Here is a 15,982-nt window from a genome sequence, read left to right as displayed (position 1 = left end):
TCCCCGGCAGGCTGGTACCATATCATCCCCTGGCTTGAATATTCTCAACAGACGTATTGTTACGCTTGCAGACATTTTAGCCCTCCTAATACTGTTTTTTTCACATCACTGTAATGTTATGACTACAATTTCAAAGCCTGAAGAAATAAAAAGTCAAATAAGATTTCGAATCTGTCTTTTTAGCCCTGGGTTGAATGTGCCCCCCCATCAAAACCCCTGGCCCCAGCCCGGCCCCCTCAGTGAAATTGATCCAGAACCGCCCCTGACTGTGAGGCCGGCGTGTTAACCAGTCGACCACCGTAATGCCTACAAAGTAAATATTAAAGTTAAACATTAAAAGCCATACTAGCCTGGTGCAGAGGCAATTACGTATTATTATCCGATGATTTCTACGGTTCAAATATTGCGCTTTTATACCATAAGTAAGAAAAAGTAAACGAGCTTGCGCTGAGCCATACATCTTGTTAATAAACAAACACAATGTTGCTCAGCTTCTGACATGTCATGAATTATTTTGTATTGGTCAAATGTTTCATACGCATTTTCCTGGCCCATGCACTGTATTCGTTTCAAAATTGAAACGTGCCACCTGCCCACCGACGATGGAGGGAGAGAAAGCGAGCGAGTGAGAAATTGAGAGAGAGAGAGAGAGAGAGAGAGAGATGCCTGAAGTGCAGGAGGGGCGGGGATCATGGGGGTCGAGGCGATTGGAAAATAGGTGGGACGCGCACGCGCTAATCCGATGATGGTTCCACGTGCCCGGAGGGAGGGCCAACTCTGCGGTTGAGGGAGAAAAGAAGAAAAAAAAGTAAAAGCAAGGCGTTAGCATCTCGAGCTGCGTCGTCGCGTCTCTTCCTCCGGAGCCCTTTGTGTTTGAAACTCTCCTATGTGACGTATCAATAATTCAGTCGCGCGCGCGCGCGAGCGAGCCAGACGAAGCGCTCGCCCCCCACCGCCACCCACCCATTGGCCAACCTACAGCGTCTCTCCGCGCGCTATGACTGCTTCTTCCGCGTGCACACACCACGGCCCCGCCGCGCCGTGCGACACACTCCTCTACTGTCCGGCAAATCAGTGAAAAGCTGCAAAGAAGTGAAAAAGGAAAAAAAAAAAAGAAAAGAAAGGACGACGGATTCCCAGTGTCAAGTCGAGCTGGACTTGGTGGAACTTGAGAAAGAAAGGAGAGGAGCTAAGCGCCTGCCGCCAACTCAATTTCCAGAGCAAGCGTGTTCGCCAACTCCCGGCAGAGTTTGCGTCACTTTGGGCCAACGCTGGGGACACTCTCGCCGCCGTATTTGACGTTTCAAAGTGGACTAAAAAGCCCAAGTCGTCGCTTGTGATCGTGGGTATGTTGGCGTTTTGCCTGCTGAGTGCCGTGTGGCTCGCGGCAAGCCCCAACCCGAGCCGCGCTCAGAACGAGACGGAACCGATCGTCCTGGAGGGGAAGTGCCTGGTGGTGTGCGACTCCAACCCGACGTCGGACCCGACGGGCACCGCGCTGGGCATCTCGGTGCGCTCCGGCAGCGCCAAAGTTGCCTTCTCGGCCGTCCGAAACACCAACCACGAACCTTCGGAAATGAGCAACCGGACCATGGTCATCTACTTTGATCGGGTAGGGAACAAACACTTGCTTTTCAGATTGAAAGTGCCGCTTTATAACCAAGGTAACCTCATGAATGTGCTGTTGAGATCAAGTGGAGATTTAATGTCTGACAAGGCAGAAGAAAAGTGTGGCGTTTGTGTTAAAAATGTTGAAGACCAAATACTGAGTCGTGAGTTAACAATTCCATGTCAGGTTAATGTGTTTATTCATTTGATTAATAATGTCTATGAAAATAGTGACCTTACATCAGGACTGCTTCTGCAGGTAAAAACACAGCTGTAGTATTTTTATACTGACTGTCATCCCTCATCGGGAAACCCAATTTACATTCTGCACAAGCTGTGCTGCAGAGTTGGGAGGGTGTCGACGGTGCCTTGCTCAAGGGCACATCACACATCTGTCCACAGGAGGACTGAACGTAAAAAATGTGGGTCCAAAGCACACACCCTAACAAATAAGCGACGGTTGCTGAAATATGAACTGTTCCATGCGTTTGAAAAAAGGTGTTGTAAAAACAAAACAAACAAAAATATTCAGGTCAGACTGAGTTGCTGGAAGGACAAATCAGCAACTTCCAGTCGTGCCAGTCTGGTAGTCTAATGGTCAGATGCACAATCCAAGTGAAGCGTGTGTGATCCAATCCTTTTTCAAGCTAATGGAAGTCTGACATTAAAAAAAAAATGCCTTTTTCAGATTTTGGCTTTTCAAGATGATATTGGCTATGTGATCTGACATGTCATCAAATAATTTAGTGACTGCAGGTCACGGGGGCGAGGTCCTACTTGCTTGCCAGAAAGGTTAATTTTCATTCAAACTGCCGCTCAATTACCCGCCACGGTCCGCTTCCATCTATTCCATTAAACCAGACATTTGGCTGCAGAGATGCATAATTGAAATTTCATTGGGAAGATGATTTGAGTCTTTTTTTTTTCCTGTCCTATAAAGTTAAGTGGCAAAAAGGGGCAGATAAAGGAATCCAGTTTTTTGGATTCATTGGTGGAATCTGAACACGGTGAGGCAAGATGCGCATTTTTGCGCCGGCTGGAAGTGGCCATTTAAATCATGTTGTTTCATTAGTCATAGGCTTGATTGGATTCCTTGTAACTTGGAAAAAATGGTCAGTTTATGAAACAACAGGAAGACAAATAAGAGCAGAAATGTTGTGTGTGGGTGTCAGCGAAAACCTCACACCTTGTCATCGTTTGCCGCACCCTAACGTCAAATTGCATCAACTAATTGAATCCCACGTCGACAACCTAACTTGATTATTTCTCCTCTGTCAGGTTCTCGTAAACGTCGGGAAGAATTTCGACGAGGAGAGGAGTAATTTCATCGCTCCGCGAAAAGGGATTTACAGTTTTAACTTCCATGTAGTGAAAGTCTACAACCGCCAAACAATACAGGTTAGTGTGTATGTGTGTGTGTGTGTGTGTGTGTGTCTGCACGCATCTTATTTCTCCAGTGAGAACAAAAAATGGGTGGGCATCAACAGATGATGGTTAGAATCCAAACATGCACAGAGTCACAATCAAATGGGGTGCCTGTAAGCGCAATACTGCAGCCGCTACAACTTCAGCACCACGGACAGCACATATTCCCTCCACTTCTTTGTTGCGGTATTCAAATAGTGAGATTCCACGCCGCACGGCTTTGAATTTACAGTAAAGAAATATCTATTTGCTGGTCTGTTAATACCCAATTAGGGGTACGCGTCCCCCTGGGGGTACGTGAGCATATTGCAGGGAGTACCTGGAAACAAGTACCATGGAAATGACAACAGCCGCATGTCAACCCAAGTGTGACGTGAACCCTTTCATGCACCCTGTCACCTGATAACATGATAAGCTGCCCACTGTTGTAAGCGCTGTCCCTGAAAGGCTTTAAGCGGACTTCTTCAAAGGAGCGCCACTTTTTGGTGGTCAGTGTGACAAGAGTATATCCAGCAAAAGTCAGGTTCATTCTTCAATCGAAGTCATATATATTTTGAAATATATTTATGTTTGAATTAAAAAGAAGACAATGCCTGAGAATTAAGTGTTCACATTTAGGAAACAAAAGAAAAAGATTTTCATGTTATAATCGGTTGTGTTCCGTTCCACTTTTGGAGACTCATCAAGCCGTACGAGTTAGGGGGTACTCACGCTATGACAAAAGGTTTCGGGGTAGACAGTTCGGGAACCACACCCTTGCAAAACCACCTTCCCTTCGTCCCACTTACAACTCACTTCCACCGCATGCGCCCTGCTGCCTTTTTTGATTCTTTTGATGTGTCAAGTGATAGGAAATGTTTGAGCAACCCCTCACCCCCGTTCCCTGTATTAAAGACGTGCATAATGAGTGTTAGTTACAATGTGTTCTTTGCAAATTAAACTGTTGTGTAATTATGCTGTGGGCTCCCTGGAGTTTTGCCGTTACGTGTTGCTACTTAGACGCTATTATTGGAGTCCCAAATTAATTACCGCGGCATAGCTGCGGCAACAGCGAGGAAGGCGGGAAACATTTGGAGCGGGTTATTGTTGTCTGGCTACGTGCACAAAACAAAACTGGAGGTGACAAATGTGAGGTGCGTTGCTGTGAAAGTCATCAAGTTAGTCAAACGGTGCAGAAGATATTGAAATGAGGAAAACAGAGTGATTTCAACTTGCTTTCCAAATACAGAACAGGTGTCGAAGTTCCTCCCATCCATTCCCGCTACCCGGCGTGCTGAAAACTCCCGCTGTTTAATTGCCTGAGAGGCAGTTGTTGCGACGCGCGCAAGAAATGCGAGGCAGCAGATGAAAAACACACGTTACAAAGCATGAAGGGAAGGCAGCGAGGCCGCATGAAAAGGAAGGTGGCAGAAGGGAAAGGTGAAAACGAACCCGCGTGGATGGACGGGAAAAGTAATGAACGGGCTAGGAGAGGAATAAAAGGGAACGACGGTCACGAAGGAAAGGGAAAAGATGCTTTGCGGGGACAATCAGGATGAAAGTCTGAGGAAGCGTTGATCATAAGACACTTTTCCAGTGCAATTAAACTGCTTATTTTGATTAATTGTGAGGGATCAGGTTGTGTTGCGTATTCGTTTTGCCTCAGTGAATCAATTCACTTACTTGCAAAGTAACGCACTTTATTCTTATTTATGTATTTTCAATCAGAAACCAGTCATCTGACGCATGACAGATAACACGGCCCAAGCGACACCTCTTTTGCGATTAGATTTGAGGTTCTTATAATTTGGTGGTTTCCTAAAATGCAATATTTTATTTTTTATCGGCGATCAATCTGTTGATTATTTTGTCGATTGATCGATGAATCAGATTTGTTTTTAAAAACGTTTTCATTGACATGCTTTTATTGAAAAACAGGATATTATTTCAAATTGATCGTACAGAACACACATTTATGATGATTCATGGGGCGTAGCATGTCGGAAAACATGCAAAAAAGTTGTTTTCCCAAAGTACTGTAAAATCAAATGTTTTATTTTCATTCAACACAAAGATAATCAGTCTGCTTTCATCGAGGATGACAGAGATCAGAAAATATTGACTTAACACTGTTTTTTTTTCTTTTTTGCCTGAAATTAAAACTCATTCACCTAGGATTGAATGTCCGGATTCTTAAAAACACAAAATATGTCATTGGCAGTGAAAGAGTTTCAAACGAAGTTGATAAAAGCACTCTTTTTCCTGGACTAAACACATTTCGGGTCAGCATCTGTACAATAACATGCCGGCAACCCTGGTGGTACTCATGCAGGGCACATAAATAATCTGTGATACTTTACTCCAACTTTGCCAGAATACTGGCCTGGTCCTGATTTTCATGTCAATGCAAGGTTTGCTGCACTTTTGACAATTTCGCAGACCGGCCTTCTCCAAACATGGCGAGCCGGCACAGCAGAAAGAGAGTCTTGGGGATTCATCCGGCGGGATGACAATCTGTTTGCAGAAAGTCAATCCAAACCTTACGCCTGCTCAGAGCATGTCTAACACCAGCGTAGGGTAGACAACTGATCTAACGATGCATTTCATTTAATGGGTGGGCATGACCAATCAGTGGTCTGCGGTGGTCTCCAAGTCCCACTTTAAGGTGCAGGTGTGTTTCTGCCATCTGTCAACGTTAGTGTTTGACTCCCACGCCGCATTTGAAGGTAGTGAGAGGATCCACTTTGATTAGCCATGATTGATGTCGGCTGTGACCACTACCACAGTGGCGCAGCCCTCCCACTCAGAGATCTGCAAAATTATCAACATCAGATTCACGCCATGCGCCGCACAGGATTCATGACGGCCATGACACTGGAGTCCATAGACTCTTCTTTTTCACTCCCATCGGCTGCCTGACAGGTCACATTTTTTTCCCAAGCATTTCTACTGTATCCGAAAATCAGCACAGCATGGTGAGGTTACTTCGTCTTTCCACATAGAGGGTGGCCTGACAATAGTCCAAAACACGAGAAGAGATTGTGATAGAGAAGAGATGCGCTGTTAATCGCACTTTAAATTCAAGTCAAATGTGTTGATTATCTAAAAATGAAAACCAGTTGGCCATTTATTTTTGAGCAGAAATTAGTTTATTATTTTTTTCTTTTGTGTAATTGGAATCAAGCAAAAAAAAATTGTTTGTTTATCCAAATACTGGATTATTCATTAGAATTTTCAGTTGGCTATCCGAATGCCAAAATATTCGATAGCTGCTGTCCTACAATCAGTCCTCACACTCATAACTGCTCAGCGCTTAGCAATGAGACAGACAGGAAGCAATGCTAAGCTAAAGTGGCTGGAGTGGCTTGAAAGGGGAAGTCAAACCCCAAATTTTCTTTACAGTAAGATGTTTTCTGAAGCTGAGCAATGATTGGCTGCTACCGGAACCTTGAGCAACTGTGATGTCACTTTCAGTCAACAGCAAGTGGCAAATGGTGGAGCCCAGTCCTTTCAGACAGAACTCACTGGAGTGGGACATTTCTATCCAATGTGTGCACTTAGACTGCTGTTGCGGCTTCCTTCCTTAAGCTCATTATGTGTGTATGTGTGGTGGCATCAGCTCAACAATTGCTTCTGTAATAAACTTCAGCAGCAGCTGACGACTTCCACGCTCGGCTTTAACTGTCCAGCCTGCATTTGTGTCACATGTACATATTGAGCAAATAAACAAATGAGGCCAAATTACACAGTTGGGCGGTCGCATGAAAAGGCAACGAGCAGGGTCTAGAACTAAGAACTGGTGAAGGGGGTTCCGGAGATAGAACTGTACAAATGGAAACTGTTCAATCACGAGCTGCTGATTGGCTGCGTTCCGAATTTAACGCGAGCGGAGAGCGCTCTGTCTCTCCGAGCACACACACTCGCAGTGTGTGTTAGGGCCTCAGAGTGAATTTCTGAACGTACACCGGGTTGAAAGACGCAAACAAGGATAAAACCTCCTCTTCCAACCACAGAAAACTTTTCCTTTTAAATTGAAAATGGCTTACTTTAACTAGAATCTTGCATTGCAATGTGGTCGAATCCTGCTCAATTATTGTGCCTTTTGCTGCTGTCAATTCTCGTTGTAGCGTCAGGGAGTTGCATGCTAAACTAGCGATGCATCACACGTTAGTTGCCATGACTACTACTTCTTTTTCCATACCTTCTACTTTTGGCGTTTGGCAAATACCTTTGGTGCATTATTAATTCATATACTAAAGAAGGTGGCCACCGGTGGTCATACATTAAAAGTCTTTGACAACCGTCAAAAGAAAGTCAACATTGTCACAACTGACTCTGTTGCTCTGGATAACCAAAAATCTAAAAAGCCATATATGAGCTCGAGGGCAAAACTATTTAGCTATCCTTCACACGTATGTGAGCCAGGGGCTTCTTACAAAGCTTTTTTTATTTTTGTACGTTCTGCTTTCTTACAAGCAACGTCAACCTCAACTAGTATCGTGCAAGAGAAATCCTGGGTGAGAGGGATGGAAATTGGTTACAAACATGAATCAGCCAGTACCTGAATGTATATTTTTTGTACACTTGTTTTCAATTAAAAAATGCAGATTTTCTAGCTAGAGCGTGAAATGAAGTACCACCGTGGCTTTCCTGTATGTGTACCCATCTTAAGAGCTAACAACAGATGTTCTTATTCTTGTTTTTATTTCAGCTGTGCGCTTTTTAACGCAATTTGGGGAGCATCTGTTCGAAAAATACAAAGAGACTCGCTGTGGGGTTTGAAGCTGGAACTATTTTGTTGATTTTTTTCCATTCACATAACAACCTATAATGTGCTAACCTGGGGGAAATGCAGCCGCACGACACAACTCGGAGGAAGGCCATTGTGCTAGCCATTGGCCAGAAAGGCAATTGCTAATAAAGCACGATTGGAAAACGCGCAGTTTGAAACTGAAGACGTCGGAAAGTAATGACTCAGAATTTAGCGTCAGCATCAAATCTCAGAGTTTAATGTCGGCGCCTATGAAAATGTGTGTGGGACTCAAGCTCCACGTGGCTCTGCTGGAGAATCAAGGCTCTGTGAACACTTGCTGTTCTGGTCTGCACCAAAGAATTTGCCACTTTGTGGTATTCTTCCATTCATCCATTTTCCAACCCGCTTATCCTCACGAAGGTCACGGGCCTGCTGGAGTCTATCCCAGCTGAGTTGGGGCAGTAAGCGGGGTACACCCTGAACTGGTTGCCGGCCAATCGCAGGGCAAACACAGAAGAACAACCACTCGCATTCACAATCATACCTTGGAATAATTTAGAGTGTTCCATTAATCCAGCACGCATGTCTTTGGAATGTGGGAGGAAACCGGAGTACCCGGAGAAAACCCACACAGGCACGGGGAGACTCCACACAGGAAGGCCAGAACTTTGCACCTCCGCGTTGTGAGGCAGGCGTGCTAACCAGTCGACCGTTGTGCCGCCCCTTTGCTGGTATTCTTTGTACGATATTTTTGTGTGATCCCTTGCTCGTGCTCTCATTGTTTTTAAATATTTAAAATGTTTGTTATATTTTGCCTGTATTTGAAGGCCTTAAAAAAAACAAGTGTCATAAATGATTTCGATACATGCCAAAGGAGTGTTTACATATCTTTAACACCCCCGCCTCCTTGCCAGTGCACTTCAGTGGACATCAATTATACAGTATGCGGATTTTTGCTATTCGGTCATCTGTCTGTCGTGTGTTTCAGTTATAGCTTGGGTGGTCAGGAATGTGACCTCTGGGATGGAGGCGGGGGTTTATTGTACATTTGTCATCTTTTTAGGATATCTGAAACATTAAGAACATGCCAAAATAAATCATACAGTGTACAAAATAAATCAATATAGTGTAGAAACCTATGTGGCCTGAAGAATGGAAACAGAAGTTCAGAACATTGTCTTAACCCTCGATAGCATTTGCAATTTGGCAGTACATATTATACACACCAATAAGTTGGGTTTGTGATGTTTCAATTTCTCCACTTTTTCACACTTATTTACATGACCTCCCTTGACAAACGATGGAGGGTTCCAACACAATAATTTGTCCACTTTTATAACGCAGGTCCTCAACAAATTCTTGCTATGAAACAAATTATGTACAAACATAAAATATTGAAAAATACGCTTTTGGACTGCGGATGGCGTTTATACTCATATTTACTATTTTTCATGATGGTAACAAGTCTAACAGTTGAGAAAGTTATGCACTAATGACTTCAAGGGAATCTGTTCACTGGCCGTTGCTAGTTACCACAGACTGATATAAGCAACAGTGCTTCTGACAACTTGACGTATCAACATTTGTGATTTTCTTTCACTATCTGCTTTCATTGGTCCATGCGGCTTTCAAACATTGAACCGGAGGTCACTTGCGAGCAGGCGGAGACCACCTTCCGAAGCCTTCTCACCCTACTTCTTTTGAGCATTCCGCGGCTCAGCTGGCTTCTCACACCAGTGAATCAACTGCGCTTGTGTTTGCTCCAACCGAAACCAAACCTGAAAAAAAAACTGAATGTGCATGTTTTTGAAACGTGAATATGCAAATTCCACACCAGAGCCCAGATTGGAATGATAATTAATCACTATATCATCAGTAATAATAATTAGAACAGCAATCATTTTTGAATGCAAAATCCACTATATAAATACACAGTAGAGATGACCAAAAGCAGCCAGTGTCAATATTTTACACTTAATCAGAGATTTTTTTATTTTTTATTTTTTTGTCCTAAAAGACTCGCATGTTGTGTTTTATATTTGCGGCCTCTCAGCGCTTCCACCTTTCATATTTGGCTTCCAATTTCTTTTTTCTGTCTTCTTTTAATCGTTGGCTTCCTGCATCCCCTTTGTTGCACTTGGTCGGTTATTGCCTCTTGCTCCATAATAAGGCACTTAATTGATGCTTATGCATAATGAATGCGGGTCAATTTAGGCCTGAACAATGTGCAGTCCTCTTATCATGCTTTTATTTTTATGCCTGGTAATTGAGGTAAGGCGAGGAGAGTGTAGTACACTCTTCATGGGAGTGTATGTGCTAGTGTGTGTCCTCAAGGGTGAATGTCCGGCACAATCATATCAAGGGGTTAATAAGGGTTATTTGACACCGTTGGTTATGTTCTATGTACAGTAATGCCCTGATTGCATCTAATTGCTGAGGTCACCTCAACATTCTAGATAAAGGAACAGAACTATTTGATAAGTGACTCCTTAAGGTCTCCATCAAAGTAAGTGGCAGCTGAGTCAATAATATTTACATCAAAATTATTGCAGTATGCCACAAATAACTGGATCGGTCCGCAACTTGTACATAATACAGGTGTGAAGAGCAGTTTTGAACTAGACTCTTGGCCAACATAGCATGTTCAAAGTTCTCTTTGGATCACAAAGAACTGAACAGATCTCAACATCTTTAAAAAAAAGTTTTATTGATTAAGAATCATACAATGCCATTCAATAGAGATTTAACAACTCCATTTGAGCTGATCTTTGCATGGGAACCTGCATTGGGGCCGATCCCAGCTGTCTCAGAGCACAAAGTGGGTACAACCTGAACTGGTTGCCAGCCAATCGCAGGGCACACAGCAACTAAAAACTATTCACGCCCACACCTAGGCACAATTTAGAGTGCTCCATTAAGCTCCCATGCATGTTGTTGGAATGTGGGAGGAAACCGGAGAATAGCCGGAGAAAACCCACGTAGGGCCGGTGTCATGTTTCTCAGATATAATATGGCTGGTAAGCATGTACTGCGCATTAAGTGGAGGAGTGTTGGAAGGACACACGGGAAAGTGGGCTAACTCGCTGGAAACAAGAACTTGAAGTGGAACAAATGTGGCAAAAAAAATAAGTACATGAAGCGTGGATTGCATCCTAAAGCATAAGCGCAATGTATAAAATATATTAAACATACATTGTGTGCATATATTAAAAGTGAGCGCAGTTCTTTGTGATATCCTCAATGAATACTGTATTTTATTGGTTTCAGCACTAGAAATTACACATCCCCCCCACGTTGACCTATGGCACGTCGCCATCCTGATATAATGAAAACAGGAGTTCAAGTAGCGTCTGAGTGTATTCATGTAATTATTCAATGCAACATACTAACACTTGTTCTCACACGTGTGCTCTGACTCTGAGTCACCATTAAGCGAGTTGCCCATTAAAGAGGAGTGGCGGACCAAAAGAGCTCTCCACTCTCTTCATCCTGCCCACACACACACACACACACACACACACATACACATACACGCTTGTGCATCAGGAGGTGGAGTGATGTATAAGTGTATAATTATGGTGTGATGTTTATGGTTATGCCGCACCCGTTGATTTAGCGAAGTTTCAAATCCTTTAACTCCACCAAGCATTTTGATTTTTGTTCGGGTGAAGCAACTTTTGTTGTTCGAACAGTTACTAGTACTGCACTGGCACTACATTATGTACACACACATGGTACACCTGTGTGGATTTTATTGGACTAACCTTAGCGCCGTATGTCATGGAGTGTGACTGTTGCAAATAATGTAAAACAAATGACGATGACAATTCATGATCCTGTGAAGCAGATATAAGAAAAACACATGGAAGACATTTTTAATTGTGAGAAAAAAAAATATCACCACAAAATGAATCGTCGACACCCTATTAACTCATTCAATCACAGCCATTTTCACTGGAGCAACCCCGTCAATCCCAGCGTTTTACTGGATTTTGACTGATCTTGCAAGGCCCACAGAATATTTGGTTCTAATGCTATATAAACATGGAGCCTACCAAAATAAAGTTGGGACTTTCTTCTTCCAGCAGAAAAAAAATAATCGCATCTATCTTTTTCCATTCTGCAGCAATCGGCATTACAAAATGGCTAAGTTTCATGAAAATGTCGATTCCTGGGCAAAAAAAATGGAGAAAAAGAGCTTTTTGTAAAAGCATGCATTTCAAGCACGTGAGGCACCACAGCCACCTACTGGTCGCATTTTTACATGATTTGCAATGCAAACGACTTATTCTCATTCACAGATTGCATCAGACCCTCCTCCTCTGTATGACGCAAAAAAATACAGACTTAGACGTACAAGTACGTCATTGGTAGGCGGGGCGTAATTTTAAAAAGACATACAGGTACGTCTTGTGGAATGAAAGAGTTAACAACCTTTGCTATACCATATCAGTCCAACCGTGCACGAGGTGAGTCAGAAAATCCCAGGACTGGGGTCGGAAAATATATTTTTAAAAATAAAAATGCTATTTATTATTAGTATTTATTTTTTTTTTAACAAGTCTTCCTCTTCATGACAATCAACCACCATGACAACAATTCCTGGCCAAGAGGAACACAGCCGAGCTGGAGCAACCTCTCCACTCACTTGACATGGCTCTGTGAAATTCGTTTTTTTTTTCTTCTTCTTCCCCAAGCTCAAGGGAGTCCTCGCAGAGACCCGTTTTTAAAGACGTAGACGACATCAAGATGGCACTGACGTGAAAAATCCATCCCGGTGCATGAACAGACAACAGACAAGATCCAGAAAGTGCACTAATTTCCAAAGCGATCACTTGCGGGGCAAAAGCAGAGTCTAGTCCTGAAATATTTCTGACAGCTTGTTTGCTTCAAGACTGTAGGAACTTCGAAATACATTCATTTCCTCGAGCCATTGACCAGTGTGTGTATGCGTGTATGTGTGTATGTGTGTGTGTGTGTGTGTGTGTGTTGCACCCATAGCCTTGTTGACTTTTAAACGTCTGCTACCATATGCTCTCATTGTGTTTCATCACTAACAATACTGGGATGTTAATGATATAAATTTATGTTTTCGATTGTATTTCTAAAAAGTGGTGTTCACCCACACCATGATCTGTTATTGCTAGCGTTCTCGAGAGAGGTCTTGGTCTCAAGATCGGTCTCGAGAGCACTTTTTAAGGGTTTTGGTCTTGTCTCGGATTTCGAAGTCAGATCAATTCCACGAAATAGACACTCGTTTGTTTTAAAACGTCGAACGATTTGCGTGTTAGGCGTTCGCTATATTCAGGTGGGTCCTTGACTTCCGTGCTCTATTTGTGAATCCGTTTCCATCTGTCTGTTGTCCAGGTGAGCCTCATGCACAACGGCTGGCCCGTCATCTCAGCCTTTGCTGGCGACCAGGATGTGACCCGCGAGGCGGCCAGCAATGGCGTTCTGATCCAGATGGAAAAAGGAGACCGGGCCTACCTCAAACTGGAGAGAGGAAATTTGATGGGAGGATGGAAATACTCCACCTTCTCCGGCTTCCTGGTGTTCCCCGTGTAGAGAAGTGGAGCAGGGCAGTGAAAAGGAGGAGGAGGAGAAGGAGCCGGTTGTTGGTGGGAAGTGCAAACGAGATGGCGCTGCGCGGGCAAGAGAAAACGAGTTGACAATGAACTTCTGTTTGGGATGCTGCTGTTCTCTTCCCTTCATTCTTTCATCCATCTATTCCTCCTAGTGTTGATCTGTGGATGGCCCCAATTTTTTTTTTTTGTTCTCTGCTCCATCCAATACATATAACGTTAGTGTAGAGTGGCAGCCCTTCAGTCCCTTCATTCCATCGACTACTTTGAGGAATGTTTCTTTCATAGTTCAGCCCATCTAGTTTTTGGGGGGAAATTGCTCTGATTTTGGAGCAAACATGAAAATGTCCATCTTTCTTCTTTAAGAAGCTTTAGTCAGCTGCGTTAAGTCCTTTGACCGCATCTTCTCCAGAAGACTCCCCAAATCCACCACCACCCCATCAGGCAGCAAGCGACAGCAACAACACCTCCAAATGCCAAGTTTACATGGGAACTGTTAATCAACCGATTTTTTTTTTTTGCGCAAATATCACCACTAATAATCATGATTCTGCAACGGGCTTCAAAACTGCGGCAAAGCACATGAGGCGGAGGGCATTTTGAACAGTGCTGCTTTTCTTGCTTTGTTTTCTTTTTTTTCCTGTCTCTGAAAGCTGCCGTTTCGTTTGACTTCTCTGTGACCCACCCCCAGAAGCCCCCCCCCCCCATTTCTCCTCCATGAGCGGTCCATCTCATCCTCCTCCAAACCTTCCCCCACGTGTACTTTTATCTGCTGCTGTATTCGTTTGCCTCCTAGCACGGACTAATCCTTGCTTTACTTCAACGTCAGACTTGGGACTCTGAGACACTCAAAAGAAACAATATGTCGTACATACATGAGGTTATATCATAGATCCGAGCCACAGTTTCTACCGCGACTATGATGATGATAACAATAATACCCACACCTTAAATCGAATCCGGTTGATGACTATAATGTCTGTATATTCTGTATTTCAGTGTTATATCGAAGAAAAAAAATGATTATAAGGGGAACTTCTAGTGATTTTGTGTGGGGAAACTGGGCTGCTGTTCTGCTCTTCTGATGACAAGAAAATTTGCTTCTTGTTTTTTTTTGGGGTGGGGGGGTCAAACTAAGTTGTGGCTAAAAAGCTCAGATGCTACATACATACAGTGTTACAGTATATTATCAGAAGATAAAATGCTATTATTATTATTATTATTATATTATTATCTTGGCTGTAAATTACATGTGAATATTTAGACCTTAAAAATTCTGATTTATCACTCAATCAAATGGATTTATTATTGACTGTTTTGATCTTTTAATTGCTCTGACATCAATAAAATGTAAATGTTATTTTATTTTTCTTTAATCTATTTCACTGTCTGGTCTGGTAGTTTATTCAGTCAACATTTTTTGTGTCATGTTCTTGTCCACTTGTAGTTGTCGTCGCACTTCCCGACTCCCTCCACTGCCGCGTTCTCTTGTTTGCCATCTTTTTTTGTTTTTGTTTTTTTTCCCTCAGGCTTCCCCCTTTTCCCGCTGTCTCTCTCCACTCTGTTGGTTTTTAAGGTTTTGTGGTTTGTTTCTCTCCAGACTAATGAGCTCCGGGGGGAAAATTTGTGCTAGGGAAAAAAAATGAAATAAAAAAAGTAAAACACAAACATCATTTCCTTCCTTCCTTCTCCTTCTCCTTCTCGTCTCTTCCTTCTTTTTATTTCATCTCTTCGTTCTTCATGTCTTATGTTGCCGCCACTTGTCCCTCCCGAAGATCCTCCTTTAAACATCTTGTCCTCAATTTCTCTCTCCGTCTACGTTCCGAGCCCTGGCTTCGCTCTGTAAACACAGCTTCATCTCCTTATTGTTTTTAAGTCGCTTGTCATTGCTCACTGAATGTTTGGAGGACTCGAATTTAGAGCTTTCGGGGAAATGTGTTGTTGAGAAGTAACAGACTATTCTTCCTGCACAACTACTGCAAATGGTAAAAAAAAAAAAAATTAAAAAACAGTTCGCCCAATGAGCAAAACCTGAAAATCTGTCGCCCAGTGTACGCATACTGTACTGTACAAACAAATGTCAAGTGAAACCTTCTGTAGTCACACCATGGTCTCAAAAGGGGTGACATATTTTGAGCCAAATGTACCTTTGCTCATGTATTTAAAAGAATGCCCTGTGATTCAGTGGCGACCCGTCCAGGGTGTACCCTGCCACTTGTTGGGATTGGCTCCAGCGCCCTGCAACCATAAAACAGGTTAAGTGGGATGAATGGATGTTCTCTAGAAAAAAGCCGCAGCAAATTGTCTTATGCCGTTTCCGCAAATTAAAAATGATTCTAAACACAAGTGGCATCTTTTATTTTTGCTGTGTTTTGGATTTGAGACGAAGAGCTTTAATGCATGCTTATTTTAAGACAATAGATTTTTGGTGTTGGCAATTGGCTGCTTATAATGTGTCACTGAAATCTATGCGATTCATTTCATCTCTTTCTGCCAATTACAACAACCATTTTATTCAAATACAGTAGCATACATTGAACCATTTTGGGGAACCAATGCGCAAACTGAAGCTACTGCAAGAGTGCAGGAAAATACAAAATCAGTGACGGCCGCCATGGAACTCAAATGAAATGAT

The 15,982-nt window shown here is 42.9% G+C and overlaps 1 protein-coding gene across 1 annotated transcript; it reads left to right on the top strand.

The window, feature by feature from the left end:
• The first annotated feature begins 831 nt into the window (after positions 1-831).
• On the top strand, positions 832-15,693 carry cbln1 (cerebellin 1 precursor). Its single transcript, XM_086110145.1, has 3 exons — positions 832-1,612; positions 2,887-3,006; positions 13,133-15,693. The coding sequence occupies exons 1-3, from the start codon at positions 1,349-1,351 to the stop codon at positions 13,328-13,330; spliced, it is 582 nt and encodes a 193-aa protein (XP_085966271.1). The 5' UTR covers positions 832-1,348; the 3' UTR covers positions 13,331-15,693.
• Positions 15,694-15,982: the final 289 nt, after the last annotated feature.

Source organism: Hippocampus guttulatus, chromosome 4 (genome assembly GCF_054856545.1).
Source record: "Hippocampus guttulatus isolate MCC_2025c chromosome 4, RoL_Hgut_1.0, whole genome shotgun sequence".
Taxonomy (NCBI): domain Eukaryota; kingdom Metazoa; phylum Chordata; class Actinopteri; order Syngnathiformes; family Syngnathidae; genus Hippocampus; species Hippocampus guttulatus.
This window is presented reverse-complemented; position numbering and strand designations above follow the sequence as displayed.

Bases quoted from the DNA above. Each gene is read 5' to 3' on its own strand.
- cbln1 (XM_086110145.1), top strand. From the start codon at position 1,349: ATGTTGGCGTTTTGCCTGCTGAGTGCCGTGTGGCTCGCGGCAAGCCCC. The intron at 1,613-2,886 runs GTAGGGAACAAA...CTCCTCTGTCAG, and splicing joins TGGTCATCTACTTTGATCGG to GTTCTCGTAAACGTCGGGAA. The intron at 3,007-13,132 runs GTTAGTGTGTAT...TCTGTTGTCCAG, and splicing joins ACAACCGCCAAACAATACAG to GTGAGCCTCATGCACAACGG.